We start from the raw sequence: 26,000 nt of genomic DNA on the forward strand, positions 1-26,000 counted from the left end.
TGCCAAAACTAGTATTGGCTCTGTTTCGTCCGAAACAGACAGTTTATCTAATCACAGCCATAAATTTAGGGTGAATGGACTGCTAAGATAATCGATTATCTTTCAGGTTTTAAATCAACCCATGCTCTCCAATCCTCTGTGATGCCAGCATTGGTTGCTTAACTTTAATTTCTTTCCGTTTCTAGCCAATATTGATTCCTCCTGATACATAAATGAGTTCTGTTAGGTAATACCGAATCTAATTTTCTCAAGTCTATGCAATAACCATGCAGCAAATATGGAGAAGAATGGTGCAGGGAAGAGCTCTGGTATCTCTGAGGAAAGAGATACCCGAGCAATTCAAACAGAGCAAATATTTTTATCTACACTTCGCTGGTCAGTAAGAAAAAGTAACAGATAACGAGATTAAAATTTTCTCAACCATAAAGAGAAGAGAATAGACGCCAATGGATATATGTAAATGCTCTTTGCAACAGACCTAACATTGGCCTTTGACTCTGTCAGATATTACACAGGGATATGTTAATCACAAGACATTCTAAGCCAATTATCATCCATGAAATAATAATATAATAATCATATCGATTATCGTTCTTACGTGTCTGTAATTTTCTCAAGTCCAATATTCACGATCAAATTAGGATTATAATTCTCGTAAAATAACACTACTGAGCTCCGATTAGATACCAAATATATAGACGTAGATGACGAAAATTAAAAAAAAGGCCCTTCAACAAAACAATTAATTAAAATAAGGACAATCAACCAGTTCACACTTCTTATTACATTTGCAAAACAAGCACCTCTCTCACATTCACACACGAACACGTTTGCACATGCACACAAATCTTCTTCTTCTTCTTCTTTTTTCTCTCTGATCAATGCACACTGATGTATAGGAAGGAGCACAGATACATATATCTTCACCAACTAAAGCTAATGGATTCAAAGTGAAGGTTATCCGCCAAACCCGACGAGCAGATAGCTGCAACCTCGTGCCGCATCCCACGGGGCCCACTCGCCATCACCCCAACGTTAGAGCCATCGATCTCCAGCAAAATCTCTGCATGAACTCAAGACAATACCCACTTAGCTCCCATCGCAAATTAATATATAATATAGGGTGTGGAATGGAAAAAGGGATTCTTACTCTTGAGGTCAGGCCTCCCACCAAAGTGCACCTTTGTTGCTTTAACCAGCGACTCTTGTGGGACGCTTTCCAGCTCTCTATCCGCGTTATAAAACCAAGAACTCGGCGACGTTGTCGGCGTTGGCGCATCCGTGCTCTGTATCTGCTTCGCTTCCTTCGAGTAATTCCCACTCTTATTCCACAAAAACCCCGCACTTGCTGCGGCAGCTACGCAGACGCATATGAACAACAAATTTAAAACGGCCCTCGTCGAATACGAATACACGGTATTGGTATTCTGCTCAATTGGGTTGATATAGTAACGTTGAAGGATGCCAATGAGCAAGAGAAACGCAACGAAGGAGGACGACACGATTGCGCCCAGCCAGAGCCAACTGTTGGGTCCGAGAACAGGGGCTACGGGCTTGTCTGAAGGGATTGGCTTGAACCAGATCGTTCTGATGAGGCTCTGGGATTCGTCGGTGGCCGCTTCTTCTCGCGTGACGAAGGCTTCGATGCGGAGCTGGAGGCGAGAGAGGTCGGAGACGTCGCCGGAGATCGGGAGGAGGAGATCTAGCATTGTTAGATCTACTGAGGTCTTAAATGCACAGATTAGGAGAACTCTTGGGGTGGGGGCGTTGAGTGTGTTGATGCGGTAGATGAGCTCTCGGATGATCGAGATGAAGGGGGTTATTCCACTGCCACCACTCACCATCACTAGTGAATCATACCTGCCATGATCAAATTGATTCTATTTACGCGGGTGCATCTCATTAGGAATTAGAAACTTTGACAAGGGTATTCTTCCAAACCTTAGGAAGTTCATGGAAGTAGGACTGTAAGGCCCTTCTACTGAAACGTCGAGGCGATCGTTAGGAAGCGGCGAGGAGAGAGTCCTGTATAGCTTCTGAGTCCAGCTTCCTTCTTTCTTGATGATGACGCTAAGCCTCTCGGGCTCTAAGTTGCTATTGGAGCTCACGGTGTAAGGGTGCCATTGGAGTGATGACACGCTTGGCACGTTGATGAACACCGTGCTTAACGGGTTGTACCCAAATCCTAGAAATATATTGACAAAAGTGAGCAACTTTAATCATCATCTATGCGTATATAAGATGTAATCTTTGACCTCGATCACCTGAGCTTTTGGAGAAGTTTAGTTCGATTGCTTCGGATGGCAAAAGCCGAGCAGAAACTAGCCTAACTTTCGTTCGAGATTGCAAGAATCTCAAGTATCGATCTATCATGAAGAGGTATATGCCAGGAAGAATATAGCAGAAGAAAGAGATCCCAACGTGTAGTAGGTAAAAGAAGAGGAACAGGATGTAGAGTTGATGGCTGTAGAAGAAGAGCTCGAACATCTTGCGCCTTATGCGAGGAAAGGTCGTAGCCCACAAGATTAATCCACAGATTAAAGCTAATTCCCCAGGCACATTTGCTATCCCAGTGTTACCCCATTTAATCATCTGCGCTCAAAATATAGCAATATCTCTATGGTTAATAAGACGGGATTGAACTGCAGTTTATGCTAAAGATTAAAGAGAGCTGCCTCCATATATATATATAAAATCTTCTAAAAAATTACCTCATCCGTCTGATTGGTGACAGCCCAGTATAAAATATAACATACGCCATGAGCACTGAAGAGAACCATGACAATATGGCCTAGCCATACGTGATACTTGATGCTTGATTCGGACGTAAGACCAATAAGTGGCAGAAGAGAGGAGCCTCTTGTAACCGGGAAGAAGAGGAAAGCGCAGCACAAATTTCCAATCAAACCGAGTCTTAAACCCGTGACCTCCAACTTAGTTTCCCACCTGCAATTAAGATTAGAGTAACCTATAATGCCAATGTTTGGGATTATTAATTAACTATGGGGAATATCTCACATAATGGAAAAGAAAAAGAATTGCGATCCTTACAATTTCTCTTTGTCATTCTGATGAAGTTTGGCGAAGCTAATGGTTAAATAGGAGGAGAAGCACCATATAAGGAGTGCAAGAAACAAGAGAGAGAAAGCCAGCTCTATGGCTGAAACAATCCCAAGGGGACCTTTCACCAGAACAGGCCTCTTCCATGCTGCGAGACGCGAACTTGATTTACCCCTGTAAAATTTCACATGAAAAATAGCATCACAAACATTTTAAAGAAAAACTACAATCAGAAAAAAGAAGAAGAAGAAGTAGATAATACTTACCGTTCTGTGTTGCCACTTTTCTTCAACAAGTGCAGGTAAATGCATCCAAGAACAGAAATGAATAAGATGGGGAATGCGTATATTAAGATGTTCGTCCCTGTAATTAGCCAAAGAAAAGAAAAGGGTTGATGGTTAGAAGACCTATAAATTTAATGTTCTCATAATCTTCTCTCGAAATAATTTGATAACTAGAGAACCTTGTCTCCCGAAGTATGTGGAATTAGTATCAGAAATGAGCTTGGGAGACCAGTCGTTTCTGTAGGTGTTTGTGGGTCTCATGATCCATACCATCAGCCATCCCGCAAATACCAAGCCAAGTAACAGCTGCAATGCTTTGAGAACCAATGACCTCTCCATCTCGTCTTCTTCAACTCCTGCTTGTTTCGATACCTCATCAAATGAGTTGGTGCCTTATTTATAGAAGAGCTTGTGTAACAACCCAAAATTTTAAAACGTAAATAAATAAAATAAAAATAAATATTTAAATAATAAATTATTTTATTTTATTTTTTAAATTTTAGGATTCAGATTAAATTAAATTAAATTTTTAGGCATATCTTTGAGATATTAAAATTTCTATTCTAATAGGACTCTTATTATATTTTTTCAACTATAAAAATGGATTTAAAAGAAAACTTAAATGAAATTTTTAAGAGAGAAGGTAGAGGGGGTACTATAGCAGTGCTATTCTATCGAGAAAAGAAAATAAAAAAGAATAACAAAATAGAAATGAAAATTAAATTATTTTTGAATTGAGTGATGAAGTTTTCTCATATTTTATTAAATTTTTATTATTAAAATAGAATTGATAGTTGAAAATTATCTCTTTTTATTTATTCTTATTATGTTTAATTTTATGAGATAAAAATTATAATATGATCATAATGTATTGGAAATTAAGAAATTTTTTATTTTAAGGATTTTCAATGAAAAATTTGAGATGTTAAGATTATTTGTATTTTATATGATTTTATTGTTTATATAATTAATTTTTATTTTATTCCAGAAAATAAAATATAAATGGAAATATTTCAAGATTTTGGATTTGTAAAAATATTTAATATTATATTTCATTTTAGAAAATAATAGAGGAAAATCTTTATGCTAATATAAGAGATTTTTTATTAAGAAAGAAGATTTTTGAGAAGACGATCACAAATAAAATGTTATTTTGATATGTGAAATTTTATAAGATCAATTGTTAGATTATTATTTATTTATATTTTCTAACTTATTAAGAATAATATATATATATATATATATATATATATATATATATATATATATATTAGGGAAAATAATCATATTTAGATTTATGGATTATTTATACATATATTGTATATAAAGAATAGAAAATTTTAATAATTGAGGAATTTGATAGTTGAGATTCAAAATGAATCGTTATAATTGAATACTGATAAAAGTGAAAATACCCTAAAAACATCTTATTTACTTATATGCCCAATTTAAAATTTATTTCCTATCAGTATATATATATATATATATTAATATTTGTCTAGAAATTATTTTGCATCCAGACCTTCAATTTTTGTTATTTACTTATGATTTTAATATTTATAATTACTCTTCACATCATTTTTTTATAATTATATTATCTTAGTAATTTACCATAAAAATAACATGCATCCTCTTAACTCATAGTAATATATATATATTTTAATAATTTATCACATTTAATGTCTAAGATAGAGAGAAGTCTGAAAAGAAGAAAAGAACATGAGTTAGAAGAACTATTTTGCCTTTCGTTTTTTGGGGGACCATATTACAGATAAGATTGTAAAATTTGAGAGAGGTATAGAAATATTTGCCTTTATGAAAGAATGGAGCAGAAGGCATGCTTCACGTCCTCCGTCGATCCATCCACCCCGTGGTACCCTCTACATGCCGCCACGTGTAAGTCAACTGCCATTTTGGTGCAAACCCACCCAGCTGACCATTCCATTAGTATTGAGGTCAACTTGCATAGCTCCCACCCTTTCGCGTCATTCTTTCTACCTTTTCGCTTTCGCAATATTCCATATCTCTCAATCCCTTCTTGTCTCTTGTGCTCCTTCCCTCCTGGGTAATGTGAGACGTCAGCTCAGAGACGAAGGCAGGCAAGACTCATGAGGTGCATCCAAGTCGTTCACAGTGCGTGCTATCGTGGCGTGGTGGAAAACGCTGTGGTGGTGCATGCAACTGTTTCCTTGTAAAGCTCACACACTCGTTGCGTTTATCCTGCGGCCCTCCTGGACTTGTGCAGTAGAATATGGCTGAATGCTTAGAGCCTACGTTGCCCAGTGGGGGGAGCGTGCCGGCACCGGCTAGGCACACGTCCGCGCGTGTCCTTGACAAGCGAATTAAGATCCATCGCGAGCAACGACTTCGCCCATGCCGCCCACTGTCTATTTGGGCTCTTGGCCCGGCCCGACCCGACCCGACCCGAGTCTGGCGGCCACGACTCGAGCCGAGCAGGCTTCTCTGTCATCCGTGAGTAGTAGGTGCTGCGTACGGGCTTGGAGCATATAAGGACCGTCTAAATTTCTATCTAAATTCGTAGGAATTTGGGTTTTCTTTAAAAAAATTGGAAGGAAAGTTTTTTTGTTCTTCTAAATACTTTTGCTAAGAAAGAACAAAAAGGAAAATTTTACTCCAGCTTTATTTTTTTAAGCCCTCTTGCTAGCTCTGTTCTCTCCCTTACTCTTTCGCCTTTTATCTTCTAATTGTTAGTAATTTTTTCTCCACCCACTTCATGATTATTACATTCTCCACCACTACATGTGTGTAATAAAAATTTTTAGAAAATATATCCAATTAGAGATAATTATATTTAAGTTTTTAAATATTGCTTATTTTCACATAAACACTCGTTTATTTGTTGTGACACATTAACCTCCTTTTAACTATGTAAAATCTCTCAAAAATCCTTTATACTAATTAATATATATATGAATGTCATTCGAGAAATATTAGGTTCTATGTGTGTACCATTTAATCCTTACTAGAGGAAATAAAAAAAAAATAAAGTAATTATTTAATATTTTTTGTTAATATCATTAGACATTTTTTATAAGAATCAATGTGTAAAGGATAAAAAGGGTGCACTAATTGGGTACATTATATTTTAAAAGTTCAAGACTGTTATTAAAAGAGGGTTTTATAATTTAATTGTGTTTAATTTTTTGATAATCTAAGATAATAAATTCTATATGCATTATATTTATAAATTATGTACATTATATTATAATAAAATATACATCTAAATTTATAAATTAATTTTAGAAAATAAATATAATTAAATTGCAAAAGCTCCCCTTTAGAAAGTTTATTATTACGTTGCAATCAATTGCTTGAGAACACCGCAAGGCGCAAAGCGGAGGTCAGAGAAGAACAAGTGCAGAGCACAGTGGCGGTTCTCGATTTCTCTCAACTGTCCTCAAGAGCTCCTCTCGTCCACCGCCAGATTCGCCGTTCCGTTCCTCCGCTGGGCAGTTCTATTCTCTCTGTCTTCATCGCATCTAAAATTTTAGCTTGTTCGGTGAGAACAATTCTTGCTTTTCTTTCTTCTTAAGAAATCTTTTGTTCTTCGACTTCTTTTCGTTACAATAAATCGAAGGAAAGGAAAAAAAAAAAAAGACGAAAGCTACGAGTAATTGAGGGAATAAGAAAGATGAGATCCATACCGATTTTTTTTCTTTTTCTTTCGCTGGAGTGGGATGATTGCTTGTGCCATCTATTATTCTGCAATTCATACCTTGTGTTTTTTTGTGGTTGATATGCTAGGATTAGGATCTTGTTCTTTTGCTAGATTAAGATTCTAATCTTTCTCAAAGAGTGAGGTCGGGAAGCAGTCAATCTAGATCCCCTTCCTTTAATAGTTGGATATGGAACCATGCTATAGGATTCACTACCAGTAAAATTATTTAGTTAGTGGCGTTAAATAGAAAAGGTATTCTTCGCAATAAGTTTGCTTTCGACATTATTTGCTTTCTGGGTCTTGAGTAACCACCACGATACATATATATAGATTTCCATCTTTTTATGAGTACATCAGCGACTCTTTTTTCCTTGCAGGGTGACTCTCACGAGATGCTGAGTTGCTGGTGATAGATTAGTGGTGAATTTGGATACACTACATTGAGCAATGTTGGAAGTCAGAGCAATATTACATAAGTCATATGCCGCTGTCACTAATCCTTGCTTTAGGACAAGGCATGTTCAATCATATGGTTCTTCCATTACTTCTCCAAGGTTCAGGAGCAATCATCTTTCAACCACACCAGGCATTTTAGCAGCTAACAGGCTAATGGCTGTAGATTGGCATCCGTGGTATCAGGGAAAGGGAAATAACATAATGTTGGGTCTTTCATCTCTTCTAGAAGATCGAGGATGTCAAACTGATTCTTATGCCCGATTTTCACGAAAATCCTCAGATCGCAGTTGGTTCCTAAAAAGTATGCCACACTCTCGCTGCATTCCATTCAGCGCAAGTTTAAGTATGATGACCTGCAGTCGAGCATATTCATCACATGTGGGAGGAAAACCAGATGGTGCACAACATGCTGTTTCCAATAATGTGCCTGCAGAAGTCTCCAGTGCTAAAACTGCTGATGCTGTTGGAAATGATTGGGTTGATATGTTGGATCACGTTCAACGATCTGCCGTAGATACTATCACTACCGCAGGCCAGAAATCAAAAGAATTGTCTGATTCAGTCATGCCTTACATACAACAGTTATATGATTCATATCCATATTTAGAAAAGGTAATTGTTCCAGTCGGTGGGACTTTATTTGGTACAATACTGGCCTGGTTTGTCATGCCTAGGATTTTTAGGAAACTCCACAAATATGCATCGGAAAGTCATCTTACAGTGTTACTTGGAAGCTCAAGTAAGGAACAAGTTCCCTATCAGTACAGCATGTGGAGTGCTCTGGAAGACCCTGCAAGATATCTTATTACCTTTTTGGCATTTTCTCAACTGTAAGACTCAGCTCATATTCAATATTCAGAAATAATAAAATCTTCTTTGTTCTTCAGTTATTATTAATTGAATTGAATTGAATAAATTTTTTTCAGTTCTTTCTTACTTGAAATTGAATTATGTATTATCACTAACTTTATTATTTCAATGAAGAAATTTTAAATATCAGATATTTGTTGATTGATCAACAATTCTTGCCATGAATTGCTGTCTTGTATGGAAAAAATTAAAGGTCAACTCCCTACATGAAATTTCTTCTTTTATCTGTGAAGTTCAAATTTTAGTTGCTAGAAATTTCAATAGCAACCTACATTGTTCTTGATGGCAATTAGGGGTTTTGTGGAATTAGATGGATATTACCACTTCAGTTGACATTTGTTATCACTTATCACTTTGAAATTTGAACTCCTATCTTAATAGAATGCCTATTCGTCATTCCAATATTACAAGTCCCTACTTAGGAATAAATTCCCTATGTCATTGTTGTGATAGGGACTTGAATCTAAACAATTCTTCTGCTCATATCCTTACATTAAAGATAATTTCTTCCATTATCAAGACAAAAGTTATTCTTTGTTGACCATTTGAATTATTAAATATGTTGTTGCATATCTACATAAGGATGACTACCGGTGATTAACAGATTAAGTTGATGAAGTTTCTAACTTTTGGTTACCTCAACAGTCTGGGCTCACCGATGGTCTTGTTAGGAGAAAGATTTATATGTTGATCTGTTAGATTGGTTAAAAACTTAAAATTAATAGGCATCATGGATTCTGTCAGTTTTGTGTCGCCACCTAAAATTTATTTGCATAAGGTGTTGAAGTAAAGCTATAACAAGAAATGTAAAAGGGTATCTTCAGCACTCATGCTTGAAATCTAAGGCAATTGCCTATTCTGTACATAATAGGATGTATATTAGCTGTTGATATAAGTTTCCTTTTTCCTAAGCTATATATTGTTTTCTTGTACATATATTGGTATATGGTGTTAACTTAACTTTGCTTTATCATAAGTTACCAAATGTTGATTCTAAGCATTCGGCCTGAATTAATTTATTATGATTTTTTTCTTATGCAGAGGTCTTATAATTGCACCAAGCACTTCAGAATATCTTCCACAGGCATGGAGAGGTGCAATTGTTCTTTCATTTGTGTGGTTTCTTCACAGGTGGAAAACCGTTTTTTTTACCAGTGTTATGTCCAACAAAGTCACAGTAGGGCTTGATCAAGACAAATTGTCTGCACTAGAAAAGGTGTCGTCCTTAGGCCTAATTGTACTGGGGGTAATGGCTTTGGCTGAAGCTTGTGGTGTGGCTGTGCAATCAATTTTGACAGTTGGTGGCATTGGAGGTAACTGTAAATTAAAATAGAGATTATGCTACATTTCTTTGCTGCAGCAAGTATTTTGTTACTAATTATTGTTGTGTATGCCTTAGTCTTTAATTCTTTTTGTAATCTTCAGGTTATATATAAACGCTTTAACATATCTGTGCATTGAGTAATGCTGAACAATGTTGCATACATTTTGAAATTTCTCTTCAAATATATTAATTCAAAATGAAACTTTCTCTTGAGATGGCTGTAGTGTTTGCTAGTTTATGAATATAGATCTTCAAAATCGTGAAGTGTGAACTGAAGAGAGTAAAAGGAGGAAGAAATTAAAGGTGAAAAAGGATGCCATTTTAAGTCTTGGGGTTGATGAGTGTCAGTCTCAGGATCAAAGGCTGTCAAAATATCTTGCTTACACCTAAATAAAGAAAAGAAAAGGAGTACATTTAGTCTCATTAATATTGTGTATTCCTTTAGCTCTTTGAAACATGGATTCTAATTTTTTTGATGCAATATGCAAGTTTCATTTTCATGTGATAAAAGTCCTTGTGTGCCTCTTTGTAGGTGTGGCTACTGCTTTTGCTGCCAGAGATATACTTGGTAACATGCTCAGTGGATTCTCTTTGCAATTGTCAAAGCCTTTTTCAGTGGGGGATAATATAAAAGTAATTTTCTTCTTTCATTCTAATCCTTTGCAGAATTTGTTAAGTCATACTTCATAATGCCCTCTAGTGGTTTTAGGTAAGCATTATTCTAATATTTTCAATCTGGAGATATCGTTAGCATAGATTGTGGAGAACATTGTGGTTAATTTAGGAGGCGTAAAAGTTCCAGTCCAATGTTCATTCTGCATTGATATGGATGTCATTTAAGAATGATTCAAGTGCAAGATTGTACTGTAGGTGTAGGAGTCATTGCTGTCAGAGTAATGAAAGTAATTGAGATTTACTTGGTAGGAATAATGCATACAACATAAGCAGTTACAATCTTGTGGCAGCTTAAATATTTGTATATAATTTGGGTTGAGCAACATTATCCTTCCACCTATAGTTGAACATGGTAATTGGACGTGGGTTTTGTTGTGTGAATGTATGGCCTTCTTATCTTGTCAGCTTCACTGTTGGCCTATGCACACTTATTTATCATAATGTTCATGGTTGGTTTGTATATATGGATTTTGAGTGTTCCATCTTCTACTGAATTATATTAGAATGATTTTCTTCATGCAAAGGAGCAGAAAATGAGCCCTGGACTTGTAGATGTATTGCATTTCCACATGGATCGTACATCTGTGAAATCTAAAACTATATTAGAGTACATTATCCATCCATTGTTTTTCGGACAACTTCTGTAAAATTCTTTTGTTTGTCTAATGTACATTAATATTCTTTCAATCTGTTGCTAATTTAGGTTTATGATTAATTTATTTTTTCTCAAATTTGGAAATGTTAATTATTTTCACGTGTATTGAATTCGCAGGCTGGATCAATAGAGGGACAAGTTGTGGAAATTGGACTCACTACCACTTCTTTGATTAATCCAGAAAAGTTTCCTGTCATAGTTCCAAATTCGCTATTCTCCAGTCAGGTGTGCAAAAGTACATGCCTCTTTTTCTGTGATTAGTGTTTTAACTTTTAAGACTTTTATTACTTTGGGGTTCGCTAATTGCAATTCGGTTTCTCGTTGTAGCACACCTATTCTCTTAGATTTCATTCATTCAGTTTCAGCTTCTGAATAAAATAAACTTCAAGAGCTGGTACTCTTTCTTCCTTAATTCATCTTTCTCTTACTCTTTCTGTATCCTCTCTTCATATGCACCCTTGTACATTCTTCTATCTGTCTGTACGAGTGAGTGCATGCAGAAGAATAACTGAGACTAGATTTTCACTATTAGTCAAGAGTTAGAATCCTTATTTGAAAGTTGAGGTGGTCCTCTGATATGTTTTTATTCTGGTATATCTGTAAGATTAGCTTAGTTCCACAGAGTTTGATAGAATGTATTACAAGTACATGGTGTTTGGTTTATACATCTGTTAATCGAGGAAATTGAGTAAATAAAAGAAATAGCTTGTGGTAAACTAATTTAAATGTATATTTGACTTATTAGTCTGGAAGGCAATCTTCATAAATGGATCCTTGTTACAACACTTACAGGTGATAGTCAATAAATCCCGTGCTCAATGGCGTGCTAGTGTGACCAAAATCCCTGTACGAATTGAGGATATAGAAAAGATTCCCCTTGTATCTGAGGCAATAAAATCAATGCTAAGATCCACTCCGCAAGTTTTCTTAGAAAAGGATGCACCTTACTGTTATCTTTCTAGATTAGAGAATTCGTTTGGGGAGCTTACTATCGGATGCAACCTCAAAAATATGGTATGCGCTCACGCTCTTTCTCATTATGTTCAAGTGCTTTATAATATGAGACATCATTTGAGGAACTGTTGGATATATTCTATTCAACAAATGGACTTGTTTATTTATTTATTTTTATTTTTTTGAGAAATAAATGGACTTGTTTAATTGCTGTTTTCTAGGTGTATATGTGCCTATATAGTAAGAACATCCTATGTTATTAAATAGAATCTATGTCAGGCCAGGATGTATCCTATAGCAAATGATTTTTTGAAACCAATTAGTGGCTTGCTAATAAAAAAAATGAGATCATTATGAATACAGATTGTTGCCGATAACTGTTACTATTGGAGACTGCTGTTTCATCTCAGGCAGGAATTTACAAATTTTCACTTCTTCCTAACCCTTGCGATGAGACATATTTTTGGGGATTACAAGTTTTCTTCTCTCTAAATTTGAGATGAGAAATAGGCTGCACCAAATGCCAACTAGTCTCCCCTCATTCGTGGTCTTCATGAATGCAATCATGTTGACTTTCTAGTGCACTATAATTCCTGTATGTTATAGATGTCTTTTTTTAACCTGCATTAACACTACTTAATCAATTATTGTAGAGAAAAGATGAGTTGTTTGCCGCAGAACAAGATATTATCCTAAAAGCTGCAAGGATTATCAGGCAACATGGTGCTGAACTTGGAAGCACTCTACAATGTTGTTAAGTTTGTAAATGAAAAGCCTTCTACTACAAAAGGACTACAGTAAGTATTATTTTTTCTTCTTTTGCTTCACATATCTGTGTCTACATCTTACACTGTGATCATAGATGTGCCCAAAAATAACAAAGTTCTCCAGTTATTTGAAAGTCTAGGCATTTTCATTCATTTCTGGAATCCAACTCTCATCTATTTCTATGTTTAGGGCCCACCACCACCCCCCTCAGTTGAATATGTAAACGAATTTACTTGTTCTTCTAAATTCAAATGTACACTAAGCAGCTGTGCGCACGCGCACCCGAAAGAGAGGGACCAACCCATGACCACCAACTGTGTTTATTGCTTCTTAGAAACAACAAGACCAGCGTGGGCGCATCACACATCCGAAAGAGACGTAAAGCCACAGCAGTGAACGGCTCGAATTGACTTCCACAAACAGCTGCTATCATCCTCACAAAGAAGAGAACCGCCTCTGGTTTTTGTTATTTTACCAGATTGCTATGCTTTCGACGAGTCCTTCGTCATCAAACGTCAGTCCGTCGCGTGTTAATCTCGGATTAAGCTCAACAAACATCTTTTTTTTATTTTAATACTTGTAGAATAAGAATAGTTTTTTTTTGCAGGCTGTTTTTTTTTTTTAATAGTTTTTTATATTAAAAATTAAGATACTTTTTTGTGAATTTATCATGGCCTAAGAATAGTAAATTAGTATAACTTCTAAGCTTTTTTAATATTTAGGTCCTCTCCTTATCATTTGTCATCTCTTTTTTCTTTTCTTTTTTCAAATGATCATCTTTCTCATATTTGTCTCTCATTGCTCGTTCTCCTTCCTTTACTTCCTCTGCTCTATACCCTCCAATCAAAATCAGCTCTTCTCTCTCACCCTACACACACCTTCTCTCACTCCAGCACACCACCTCTTCCTCTTCTCACCCCCTCTTTCTCTAAAATTAGATATAAATATCTTCCCTCTCCCTCTCTAATCCCATGTTGACCTCATTGCAGGGAGGACGAAAGGGTCCAACTCAATAGCGCGATGGAGGAAGGGATAGGTTGGTGCTGATAAAATGGGAAAAGGGAAGGCGGAGAAGGGAGAGCGCTAAGTATGTTTTGTAGTAGAGAAAAGAGGAGAGGAGAGGAAGAGAGTTGGATGAGGTTAAGAGAAAGGATTAGTTTTGATTGAAGGAGGGAGGGATAAGATAGGGGGAGCAAAGAAACGGAGAGAGAGAAAAGATGAAACGAAATTGAATAAGAGATCAAATGATTCAGAGAAAGCACAAATTTATAAATAGTGTTGCTACTTGGAAAAAAAAAACGTACGTAAAGCTTAAAGAGTGCAAATTATCTAATTTGACAAAAAATCTTCTACAGACGTTGGTAACATCGTATTCATAAAAAGGAAAATTGTTGTTCTGACTCTCTTCATATCTCGGGGCTAAATATATGCTGCAGAAAAGAGTCACGGCAAAAGGCAAAAATAGAACGTAAACAAAAGTTGGAGCTCGGTGCACTGCATCCTTATCTCGTGACTACCTGCTACCAGCTTCCGTAGCGTAGCTACAACACGCGTAGCACACTACCACTCAGTCCCAGCCACGCTACACTCCATTTTATCCCGGTTATTATTATTATTATTATTATTATCGTTATCTAAAATAGAAGTCTAGAGAGCCAATACATGATGAAAAGAATTCTTTTTTTCCCTGAAAAGAAGGCAATCAAAGTAATTTACAATCATTGTGGAGATCAAAGCAACAAGTAAAATTAATGAGGAAAAAAGAAGACATACGACCTATATAACTATATTTTACTTGTCTCCCCATCCCTGCACACACCCACATCGACAGTCATGGTTCGATCCCTCTTCTTCCCCCCCTTGGGTGACGGCACCACTCTGCAGCAATTCCTCCTGGGAGACTGCATCGATATTTAAACAAGAAGATAATTAGTACTAATCAAATCCACACGACATTCGTAAGACAAGAGTACTAAGCAACTACTTTCTTTTATTCTTGAAAGAATTTGCATATAAGCCCTACCCTTACAAGAGAATCTGTCTATCTGCAAGTCCCATCCTACTTTGATAAGAGCGAATAAGTTTGTACAAAACTTTTAATTGTATAGTTCAATCTAGGCGAGGAGCTCTTTGCGTATTTTATAGAAAAGGCGGTACGATTTGCAAATATATGAAAATTTTATTAAATGTAGGGAGTCATATGCAAAGTTTGCAGGAAAAAAGAGAGAGTAAAGAATGTGCGGAATACCCGGTTCCAAAGTCCAGGGTCTGGCTTTTTGAAGACGACGACGCGGTCGAGCAGCGCGGCGGGGTCGGCGCTCTTCCAACGGCACGAGGGGCGCTTACCCTCGTCGCGGTGGCGGTCATACTGCGTCACGGTGGTCCGCCTCCCGGCGTCGAGCCGCGCCGCCGAGAGGTAGTAGACGTACGGCTTCTGGCACGGGTTCCGCGCCACGGGACGCGTGTTGAAGGCGTACGCCGTGTAGTCCGCCCTCTTATGCCAATTTAAGAACGTCCTCGCCGGCATTTCCATCTCCCTCGGCGACATTACTCCCCTCACCACTATCACCGCGAACCCCCACGACACCGACACCGTCCACCGTCGCTCCACGTCGTAGCAGATCGATTGCTGCATCACCCCCGCCGCGTCCAGCTTCACCGGCCCGTCAAGCAGCTGCCGTACGGCCGCGGCGCTCGACGGTGCCGACGGGAACACGGGCTGCACCACGTCAAGATGGTGGAGCGAGACGAGCGGCGCAACCGGGTGAGCGGCGAGGAGGCCGAGGAGGTCCCCGTAGACGTCGTACTGGTGGAACCCTGGGTGGCGCGTCAGGGGCACGCCGAGCTCGGCCATGCACGCGTGGATCCGATCGTCACTACCGTAGAGTGCCGGGTAGCGGCGGAGGCACCCGTCTTGGACTTTTGCGAGCGCGGCTGCGAGGGGGTAGCTGATGGCGAAGCCGCCGCCGCCGAAGGCCATGCCGTAGGAGAAGTAAATATTCTGTAAGTGGCTTTCGGAGAGGGAGCCGATGTAGTAAGGTTGGCGGTGGTCGAACTTTGAGAGGACTTTGACCAAGTTGTCCGAGATGAAGACAGTGTCGTCGTCGCCCATGACGAACCACCGGACGTTTGGGAGGCCGAGGCGGAAGGTCTCGGAGACGATGCGGGAGATGCGGATGGCGGAGCGGTGGCCCTGGCGGTGGGTGTAGGGAAACTTAGAGGTGTCGCCGGAGATCTTAAGGACGGGGAGAGTGAGGTCGCGGGAGGATGGGTACTTGAACTCCTTGACCGGCTTGTCGAGCCACACGAAGCCGCGCATGGCGCCGGGGCGGAACCAGAGCTTGATGTAGTCCTTGCGCTTCTCCCAGAGGTTGGCGGAGGCGGCGATGCCGAAGACGATGTGCTGGATTCCGGTGGCGGCGGTGGATTCCGGAGGAGGTGGCGACGGGGGTGGTAAGGCAGAGACGTTGGAGGGGGAGAGAAGGCGGATGATGGAATCGTTGGAAATGGCGGCGGCGGCGGCCGCGGTGGTAGTTGGGCAAGGTGGGGAAGAGGAGAGGAGGAGGTTGAGGGTGTAGAAGATGTAGAGGGCGGTGATGGGGAGGATGAGGTAGATCATGGAACGGGGTTGGAAGAAGGAGCGATTTGGTAGAGGCCATATAAAAGGTGGAGTTTTTTTCGCGTTATTGTTGTAGTCTTCGTTCGCTTCTTTATGGATTACCCCTCCACCACCTTTCATCTCTTTCTTCCACTCCTCAAATCTCATGGGAGATGATCGATTTCATGGGGGGGATTATGACACTGTTGAAGAGATTGGGGATTGAGAAGGACGAAGACGAAGTAAGAAGAGGCCAAGGAAGGAGGAGGACAAAAGAGAGGGGTCGGCGTGGCTTTGTTGCGTTTCCTCCATGTATGCGCTTCCCCAACCTTACTAAAATTATCGGTTATTTCGTCAATTAGGAAATTGCTATATATGTCTACGAGAACGAAAGAGAGAAATCGTCCTATGTGAGAAATCGTCTTAGTTGTATAGAAATATTGATTTAAAAAAAAATGCCGTGTTTTGCGACAATAGTGACACCTGTTACGCTGCCGTAACCTACGAACAAGTGGGTGCTTTGGGGCGGGGGGGGGCTCTTCGGAGAGTTGCAGACCGGTCAAATGACCAAAATGGCCTCCTTTCTTTTGCCTCTTTCAATGACACCATCAGTTGGAAGAGTTAAAAGTAGATTAATAAAGGTTACTTTAATAATAAATAAGGATTCCCATATAAATCACGATCTAGAATGGTATTCAATCAATAGCTTGCAAAACAGCGACATCTTCTCTCTTATGTTCGTCATCAAAGCATTGAAGAGATATTTTCATTCTGCGGGCATTGTGAAGGCTTTATAATGTTGTCCAAGTTAAAAATGACGCATGGTATTTTTTTTTTGAAAAAAAAATCGTAAACTAAGGTGAAGTTTCACGCAAACAATTGGCGAAGATCTCCCCGTGCGGCATTGTCTTTCTCCCTCTACTATATACAAATCTCATAAATGGGGAATTTGTGTTTGGGGCAAAATAGCTAATAAAGGTCTTATTATTCCCTTTCTCCCAACCAAAGGCCAGGCCTTTGATTAATATTAAGGATTTTTTTTCTTTTCGGATAGAGAAAATAATATATTGCCATATAAGCAGGGTATGACTCTTAGAGAGGCTTATCCGCTTATGTCATTCTACAAAAGAGTGTTACAGCGAGACTGAATGTAACCCTCCCAAATGGTGACATAAGCGAGAGTTTTTCTCAGTTGTGAAAACCAATTATTTTGATTAAAGCTGTGATAGTCAATTGATAACTTAATTAGCTTCGCTGTAGATGAAGTGGACGTTGATGATATTCGAACTCCTGGGCAGAGTTTAGATATCCTCAGTGAGGTACAGAACGCGTCAAAGAGTTACCATTTTGCCGGCCAATATAAGAGCGACTGATTGGCAGTCATTTTTCACGAGATGATTGGATAGGCCTCATTCAAACTATTTGGAGAGGGCATTCTGTAGAGATTGGATTGGCAACTTCAATGTGAAGAGCATCCTCCACAGCGAGGTTGCATGCAGCAGCGAAAGAGGACTCACCTTTGAATTCTAGTGATGAACCCTGCACCACCCGCCTTGATGGAAGACAAGAGTACACCATCTACGTTCAACATCAGATCGGTAGTGGATAGGGAAGTCTGCACCACCGGCCTTGATGGAAGATGAGAGACTTCTACGTTCTAACTTTAGATCGGTAGTGGATAGAGGTGATCATCGCATTAGCCGGATCGAGTTCTGACCCATTAAATCAACTGGACTGAGCACTATGTTGACCAACCTACTCACTGGTGGGTCAGATCAAGCCAAGCTAAAAATAGTCTAGCTCATTACCTTTCATTGGCGCATGAGAGAGTGGTGGGTCGAGCTTAATAGAATTTTTAGAGTATTTTTAGCTATGTTTCACCGTTACACTTATTTTTTTTAAAAATAATTTTTATTTGAGTCTGGCTTTGCTTAATATGGGCAGGCTTCCTAGTCAGGTTTCAGATTAGGCTTTTGGGTTGAGCCGATGGGTCGAGCTTTTGGATGGAGTCGAGCAGGCAAAAGACTAGTTTGTGCGGTCCATTAGCAATTTGGGCTTGGGCCAAAGTCTAGGCTTAGCTAGGCATAAACGAGTTGAATCATATGAATATCTTTAGTACTGAAAAAATATGTTAAAATATTAAATATAAAAACTTAAAATTTTATAGCACGTTGTGACTTAACTTTAGAGTTCACGAATTGAAACCATCTTTATACGAAAATATAAAACTTCCCTCGCTTAAATTAAATTGATTTCTTTGTCCGTAGAGGACGTGCAGCTAAGCACAAGCAGCGACTCGGCCTACATGTCAAGGGAACTTGAAGAAGACTATCGGTTTAGATGGAGAACCATTAAGGTTTGAACAATATGATCAAAAGGAGGCGGAGGTGGCGGAGAAAGAGCCCACTGCAAGAGTCCTCCCCCATAGTGAGAAGCAAAGGAGAGCAGGTCAGAGGACACAGCCTAGGAACGGGGAGCTCAGAGCTCAGATAATTGATCTCTCGGAAGGTACCTAGCTATCTTTCCATCATCACTTATATAAGAATGTTTCGAGTGCGCATTTTGATTATTTACCAGACCGGACTGTGTGACTGCTAACAAGTAATAACGTATAAGTAGTGAATGTATTTAGCTAAAAAGAAATGATATCCATTTGGCTTCACATCATGAGGATGAAATGTATAAGTAGTGAATGTATCATCTAACATCACCAAGTTACTGAGTTTAAGATGGTTAAGTAAACTTCCAACAAGTCCAGGCTTCCGTTCAAGTGCTCAGAGAACGTGATTCTCAGCGCCGGCATCAGGCCAAAATAAAATAGAACAAAAAGTTTTTTTCTTTTTTCAATTGGTGCGGAATGAGAACTCTCTGTTTAACAGTAGACCTACAGACAATCAAACATGCTTGTGCAGGGCTCTCTGTTTTGATATATTGGATGAGATTGCGTAGCGCTTTCATAGAGATTACAAGTAACATATATACATAAAGTTATGAGCAGAATTTGAACAGAAAACGTCTCAAACAGGTGTCCATTTTATTTCGAATTCAAATTCTAAAAGATTCGTAAGGTATCCAAAACGTCCAGCACTCGTGGGATTCTATGTCAATTTAACATGTTATTCTGACAGTAACATTTCCAAGGCCCAAATAAAGAGTTTCCAAACTCGAGAAGGTAGACCAGCCAAAGTTGCTGCAGCTTTGGTGGCGTCATTTAAATGTTTAAGACGACCAAACTGCAACTTCCAATATAGACGGATATCTATCATCTAAATATTGATGAACAGAAGCATTTTCTTCTATACCGCATGTCAATAGTGAGCTGAAGAACCTCAATGTCCCAGGAAGAATGCAGAAAATGATTCATTCAGGTAACTCACGTAATATGTCAATAAATGAGCGCATATAAAACAAAAAATCTCATGTAACAATGCATTCTACAGTTATTGGCGACATGAGATCAAGGTTCCATTTGGAAACTAAGCATCCTTCCAAGTTCAAGATTTTCATCAGGCTAGCCATCTCGGGGTATCTCAAAATTTTAAAAAGTTTGTAAGTATGAAGGGTATTCTTTGATCTGAGTCCTCGTTAGATAGAACTACGAAAAGGGAATTGTCAGTAGCAATTTGTTAATTGGTTACACATGAATCAATGTGAAGCCAAACTTCAGCACTTGAGCAGAGCCTGAACGAGAGTTGGTTTATGATCAGACTCAACTCAAAATTAGTTTTGAAATTTATTATTCTTTTAAATTTAGCTCAGCTCAATTTGAACAACCTCTGAGCTGCTCATTAGTTTACACAGTCGTACTGAATACAATAGAGAAGTTAAAAGGAGGCAAGTTTAGTAATCCTTCGAGAATAGTTCGGATGCAGCCATTCGAAATCGGTGATAGTATCACACTCGCATCTGTTTTAAAACCCAACACAGAGAACGACCCACAGTTCCGTCAATAAACCGTAATCAACCAAGATTGGATTCCATCAGCCTATTGATCATGTAATCAGATATAAAGAAGAAAAAAGAGAGTAAATACCAGTTAATTGAAAAAAAAAATGAAGAATATTAACACGAAGTGGAAAAGTAATAACTCCTTCAGCTAATAAAACTCTATTTCTGCAGTACGATCTCTTCAGATTACTGGCATTCAAATGGAAGTATAAGGTTGAAGGAAACACATCATCAACAATAAATTCACATCAATCATTTCTCTTTGTACCTAAATTTGTTTGTCTCCCAGCATATTGGGTTCACGCTGGCGTCAGAGATAGCCTGTAAATGCACCGTCCAATCTCCAATTCTGGATTGAAACAACACGTGATAAATAGTCAAAATCACCATGCCTTAGCAGAATATTTGCACAGAATAGTCAGACAAATAACAACCAAAGAAAACCTGACATATCACCTTCGCGTCTAATGCTGAATTGCTGATGGAGATGGAAAGCTAAGGAATGGTTAGGCGTAAGGTTTTCTTTCATGCTTTTGTTTTTCCCACGTATATCACCATCCGGTGGTTTAGTGCTGATGGAGATGGGAAGCCAAGGATTGGTTTATTACACTTTTAATTGATGAGAAGTAGAGAAAAAGTGATAACTTTTTAAAATTCTATAATTTTATGTATTAGAGTATTACATGCGGAGGCTTAGTCTCGTAACAGAAAGAGATGAAAAAGGTGAAAAAGAGTTTATATAAATACTTAGATTTTCACCTAATAGTTTAAATTTTAGGTTGAGTTAAATTCTAAGATTAGTATTAAACTTTGTTTTACTTGTTATGGTTGAGTACTACATTGAAAAAATAGAAAAAAAAAAAGTGAAATTTTTTATATAAATACTTGGCCTTTGCTAAAAAACTTGAGTTTTTAAGTTGAGTTAGATTCTAAAATTTATATTAAAAAGTAAATTATTTATTTTTTTAAAACTATTTAACTTCTCTCATTTAATTTTTTTTATTATAAAAAAGAGTTACACTTTTCATATTTGTATATACTACATGCTATCATTAATTCTTATTAGAATTAATTTTACTATAAACTTGTACTACTTTCTTTTCCTATTTTTCATCAACCATCAACCAAATGTACTTTTATATAAAAAAATTGGGCTAAGTAGAGCGATACAGAGAAATAGATTAAAATGCTAATTTACCGTTACAAAGTAAAAGGTGATTGGTACTTTGGATTAATTTTATATAGTATTTTAATTACTTTTTTTTAGCTTTGACGAGAAGAGAAACATTAGAGATAATGCGGTAGATTGTATACTAGTTAAATGAGATAAGTTACTTCATTATCTTGTTGAGAAAATTATAGAAGAAAGACGAGTTACTCCAGTATTATACTGCTCCCCTCTTCATCGGCAGCGACCATGCTTTCCTTCAATCCACGAAGTCGATTGTTAAGGAAGCACTCCTTGTCTATATTTATAGAGTGGTGAATCTTTTAATCATTTTTTTTTATTTTTTAAAAGAAAAACACAAGAAAGAGGAGGAGGAAAGGATTTACGTCCTGGAGAACTTTTTAACGCAGATTCTCGAACAGAGACGATGCACCGATCCTTGTCTGCGTTTTAGACCTGGGATGCGACTCTGGAGGTGATAGTTGGGCCCACGACCCGTTCTGCCTCGAGGAGAAGGAGAATATCGTGAGGCATAAGGGAAGGAAGAGACCCGCCCATTAACAGACACAAGAGGTCATTATCCATTCCATTGCAAAAGAAAGATAAATAGGGCTTAAGTAGCTCTATAATTTCTAAGTCAAGAAACCACCCATCTCTAGACAGACACCTAGACATTAAATCCAACATAACAGAAATTAAGCAACTTGGTGACGATTCCGCAATCCTGGGCCATCTTAACTTGTAGTACAAATTTAATTCACCGCTATATTTTTAGTGGTTAAGTAGTATTAATTTATGATAAAGACTTAAAGTTTGGATTTGCCATCTATGCATTTACTAAAAGGATTGATTTTAACTGTCTAACCTATTTATTAATTGAATATGATTGATTTCCTTATTTAGTTTATAGTCTTTGTATGCAATCTTGCACTAGAGATGAAGCGGCAAGCAGAGAATGTGTGCATAGATTTCTAGCTAAACAAAAACTGCAGGTCAGTATGGAAGTAGTCATACTTGCAGAAAAGCAAAAGCTTTGATGATTAAACTTCTCCATCGATCAGTACTACAACAAAAGAGCTAGTGACAATGGTAGGGTAAAAGAGAAAAAGAAAAAGAAAATTAAAAAGGCTCTAGATAAGAAGATAACTAACTGGAAGCAGTACGCTATTGTCTCTTCTTTCTCTTCTCTTAAACAACCCCTTTCTTGTTTCTTTTTTGACGCCATCACAATTGCATTTTTCCATCCACCCCTCGAAAATTGGGCGTCCTGGTCATTTTCTAAGATCCCCTCCATATCATTACTTACTTTATTATATGGTTACCGGCAATCTTGCTATTTACAAAAACCTCCCTGCCTATTTCTCTATTCCCAAACTCACTGGCCACCGGGGAGTAGTTGGTGAGGAAGGAACAGAGTCGGGCTCGGCATGGAGAAGGAATCGAAGTCGAAATCGTAGGAATCCGGGATTCCAGCCGAGGCCCAGATCCGCTCGCTGCCGAGAGCGTCGGCCGCCTCCTCGGGGACGAGGAGCGCTCGGCACAGCGGGCACGTGCGCTGCTCGTGCCCGATCCAGCGGTCGAGGCAGCCGCGGTGGAACACGTGGCGGCAATTGGCGAGCCTCCGGACCTCCTCGGAGCGCTCGAAGTCGGAGAGGCAGACGGCGCAGCCGTCGCCTGGGTGGATCGCGCCTTCGTCGGCGAGGAGGAGTTCCTCGTAGCGCATCACGGGGAGGACCTCGTCGATGACCAGGGAGGAGGCCGGGAGGAACCGGCGGGGGAGGTTGTGCGCTGATTGTGTGGGGGTGTTGGGGGAGGGGTTGAGCCAAGGGTGGTCGTCGGGGTCGAGGAGGTCGCCGAGGCCGACTGCGTGGAAGGCACGTGAGAGGACGCGGCGCAAGGAGCCGACGAGGAGGACTAATTGGAGAAGAAACTTGGGGAGAAGAAGGTCCGAGTAGACCAACGGGAACCCCATTCTCTCTCTCTCTCTCTCTCTCTCTCTCTCTCTCTCTCGCTCTGTGTGTGTGTGTGACGGGTGGAATGGTAGAATGGGTCGGGCTCTCTTTATTACGTTGTTTGAGTGTGAGTTAATTATATTTTCACCCACTTAATTATCACTTCATATTACTGAATTATATCACTAACCTTCCTCCGTTAAAAATTCAGTTGGAAAAGTATAATGATAAATTAACTAACAAATTAAATGGAAAAAAATATCTTTATTTTTTTCTCCTCCCATGTTGGAAGTATTTTACAAATTTTTAAAAAAAAATTATTTTAAAATTTAATATTTAGAGAAGTTGTAGAAGTCACTCAAAGAAAAAGATGGGATGGATATAAAAATAAAATAGTTTCATTACTTTGCTTTAAATACCTCAAAACTATCATGCTATTTTAATGGTTAGTTATCCCATAAATAAGTTAAAATAATTATAAATATAAAATAAATTTAATAGCCTTAATTAATTTTGAATGGAAAACTATATTTTAATGTCAACTAATGCTATTTTAGTAGTTTAATGTTTATTTTCAAAGAAACAAAATATCCTCTATTTAGTTAGCTGCTATTAAGGTAAAATTAACTCAGATTATTTTTAAGATATTAAAAGTATTATGCAATGGTTGAATGATAAATATTAATGTGATAATATATAAATGATAGTAAAAGTAAATCATATGGTATTTTTTATTAAAAACTTTTTTTATTAGGAGTGTGAGGAGTTAATTGTGGCAACGAAAATTAATAAAATGACCGCCTTTGATACCTTAGAAGTTCGAAAGGGACCTAAGAAACTTTGACACGGATGCATGTTAATATCCCATAGTAGCGACCTACTTTGCACGTGCATGATTCTTATATTAGTCTACGAGGTTAAAGGACAAAAATAAAGGAAAGAAAATCAGGGTCTTGTCTAATTCTAAATACTCATCGTGCTCATCCGAATTAAAAAGAAAATTAAAATTAAAATAAAAATTAGACATGCATTTCTCGTGGTAACTTGGAATTTTTTTACTTTCTTTAAATTATATTCTGCTAGCTTGGAAGTATCTATCACATAATTCTTTTTGGTCAAGTGGGATAAGAAAATTTTATTGGTAAGGAGTTGGACTTAAATAGGGGGGGGGTCTACAAAGACCAAGCCAGGCAGTTTATTTAAACTACACGCAATTCGAATAAAGAGGCTTGTAGTTTAGTAGAATAAAAAGGTCATTAAATCCTTGGTTTTATACATAATTTCAAGTTGTTTTCTTTTGCAAGAAACGCTCCCTCCCTCTGTCACCACGTTCGGTGGTCACTGCTGCTTTGATATGCCTGCAAGAAACACCCAACGGCTTCGTATATAAGCTTGTATCGATCGAGTAGCAATTAAGTCGTACAAAGATGATGGAGCTTTGGGATTTAGCTCCGTAACGAATATAAAAACACCTTGGGCTTTAAATATGTTATCTATGCGAAACAGCGTCTTTGACTCCAATAATTAGCTGTTAATGAACAGTTCGATCTCATGTAAAGTGGGCAAATGGAAGGGATCGCTCTTATCGATCTGCAGTACTCTACCATTGGAGTTTACGTACTTTAAAGAACGATGCGCGCAGTAATAATCAAAACCAATACCAATACCACGATCGATGGTGATGCCAATTATATGTATCGTCTCCTGCCTTCCACCTGGCTCGTTTGATACATGTGACTTAACAAGCAGTAACCTGATCATCAACTTGAACCCAATAATTGCTATGTTTGTTGCAAATGAACTCTGTCCAGCTCATCAGCAAATGTGACAGTGCAATCGTGGAAGTCTGGCAGTGCATAATAATGCTACGATTTAGGTGCACCGTGGCCTGTGAGCACTTGAGCCGTTGCTTGTCGTTTCCTATGTCTGCTAATGTTTGGGTGAGACAGACATGAAAGCTTTCCACTTATGTTGCGGACTTGGTCTTTTTAATCGGTTAGGAGTCCATACTACGTTTTTTGAAGTAGGAGATTAGTCTGTTCTCTTTCTATCTCGATCTCGATCTCACTGTATAACTACAGTGTAGTAGTGACAAAGAAAAGAGAAAATAAGAACATTATGCTAATAATATAGTGCTCAAATGTTTTAAAATGACTTATAATGTATGAGTGCAATTTGAATTCGGATCTTAATAAAATTAGTATAATTAGGATATCAGTAAGTTTTTACTTCTAGAAAAAACATGAATAGTTAAAACACTCGCTCGTATTACTTAGCTTTCAAATTCACACAAGTGTTTACGAGGTTCAAAATAGAGTTTTTTTTTTGTATATACACAAGTTCACAAGCTTAATTGTCCCTCGCTGCGAAATAAAAAGCATCACACAAAGTGCGAAGAACTTGGTGTTCTTCTCACTTACTTTGTTGTCTCTTAAAATCAACTTAGTCACAACTAAGTTTTATATTTTAGTGCATCTAGGTGTAAGTAATTAGTCAAATTAAGAATTAACCATGACACACCGCATGCCCCTTTATCTATTATCATTTTATTCTTCGGTCCCTCGTAAATTCTAAAAGTCAAGACATATAAAACTTCTAAATTCTAAAAA

At 38.3% G+C, this 26,000-nt stretch overlaps 4 protein-coding genes across 9 annotated transcripts; 1 reads left to right on the forward strand and 3 right to left on the reverse strand.

Moving 5' to 3' along the window:
- Positions 1–714: 714 nt before the first annotated feature.
- Positions 715–3,708, reverse strand: LOC140783887 (ferric reduction oxidase 2-like). The gene is made up of 8 exons (XM_073130985.1): positions 3,524–3,708; positions 3,327–3,423; positions 3,052–3,234; positions 2,712–2,946; positions 2,265–2,592; positions 1,942–2,185; positions 1,151–1,860; positions 715–1,063 (listed from the first exon to the last, which is right to left on the reverse strand). Exons 1-8 carry the CDS (start codon positions 3,681–3,683, stop codon positions 924–926), a joined length of 2,097 nt encoding a protein of 698 aa, XP_072987086.1. The 5' UTR covers positions 3,684–3,708; the 3' UTR covers positions 715–923.
- Positions 3,709–6,659: 2,951 nt separating this feature from the next.
- Positions 6,660–13,998, forward strand: LOC140783889 (mechanosensitive ion channel protein 1, mitochondrial-like). 6 transcript variants are annotated; one of them, XM_073130990.1, is made up of 8 exons: positions 6,660–6,864; positions 7,401–8,309; positions 9,391–9,662; positions 10,206–10,306; positions 11,121–11,228; positions 11,796–12,017; positions 12,611–12,754; positions 12,915–13,389. In XM_073130990.1, exons 2-7 carry the CDS (start codon positions 7,471–7,473, stop codon positions 12,713–12,715), a joined length of 1,647 nt encoding a protein of 548 aa, XP_072987091.1. In that variant the 5' UTR covers positions 6,660–6,864; positions 7,401–7,470; the 3' UTR covers positions 12,716–12,754; positions 12,915–13,389. The 6 variants fall into 6 exon arrangements, with proteins under 6 accessions (XP_072987091.1, XP_072987094.1, XP_072987093.1 ...); XM_073130993.1 differs by lacking the exon at positions 12,915–13,389 and adding an exon at positions 13,715–13,998 and having other exon boundaries at positions 6,675–6,864; XM_073130992.1 differs by having other exon boundaries at positions 6,675–6,864; positions 12,992–13,389.
- Positions 13,999–14,388: 390 nt separating this feature from the next.
- On the reverse strand, positions 14,389–16,836 carry LOC140783897 (uncharacterized). The gene is made up of 2 exons (XM_073131007.1): positions 14,974–16,836; positions 14,389–14,626 (listed from the first exon to the last, which is right to left on the reverse strand). The coding sequence occupies exons 1-2, from the start codon at positions 16,489–16,491 to the stop codon at positions 14,510–14,512; spliced, it is 1,635 nt and encodes a 544-aa protein (XP_072987108.1). The 5' UTR covers positions 16,492–16,836; the 3' UTR covers positions 14,389–14,509.
- Positions 16,837–22,453: 5,617 nt separating this feature from the next.
- On the reverse strand, positions 22,454–23,515 carry LOC140784613 (brassinosteroid-responsive RING protein 1-like). Its single transcript, XM_073132103.1, has one exon. It carries the CDS (start codon positions 23,409–23,411, stop codon positions 22,815–22,817), a length of 597 nt encoding a protein of 198 aa, XP_072988204.1. The 5' UTR covers positions 23,412–23,515; the 3' UTR covers positions 22,454–22,814.
- Between the last annotated feature and the right edge of the window lie 2,485 nt (positions 23,516–26,000).

This window comes from Typha latifolia, chromosome 3, assembly GCF_019914945.1.
Source record: "Typha latifolia isolate L0001 chromosome 3, TyphaL0001v2, whole genome shotgun sequence".
In the NCBI taxonomy this organism is placed as follows: domain Eukaryota; kingdom Viridiplantae; phylum Streptophyta; class Magnoliopsida; order Poales; family Typhaceae; genus Typha; species Typha latifolia.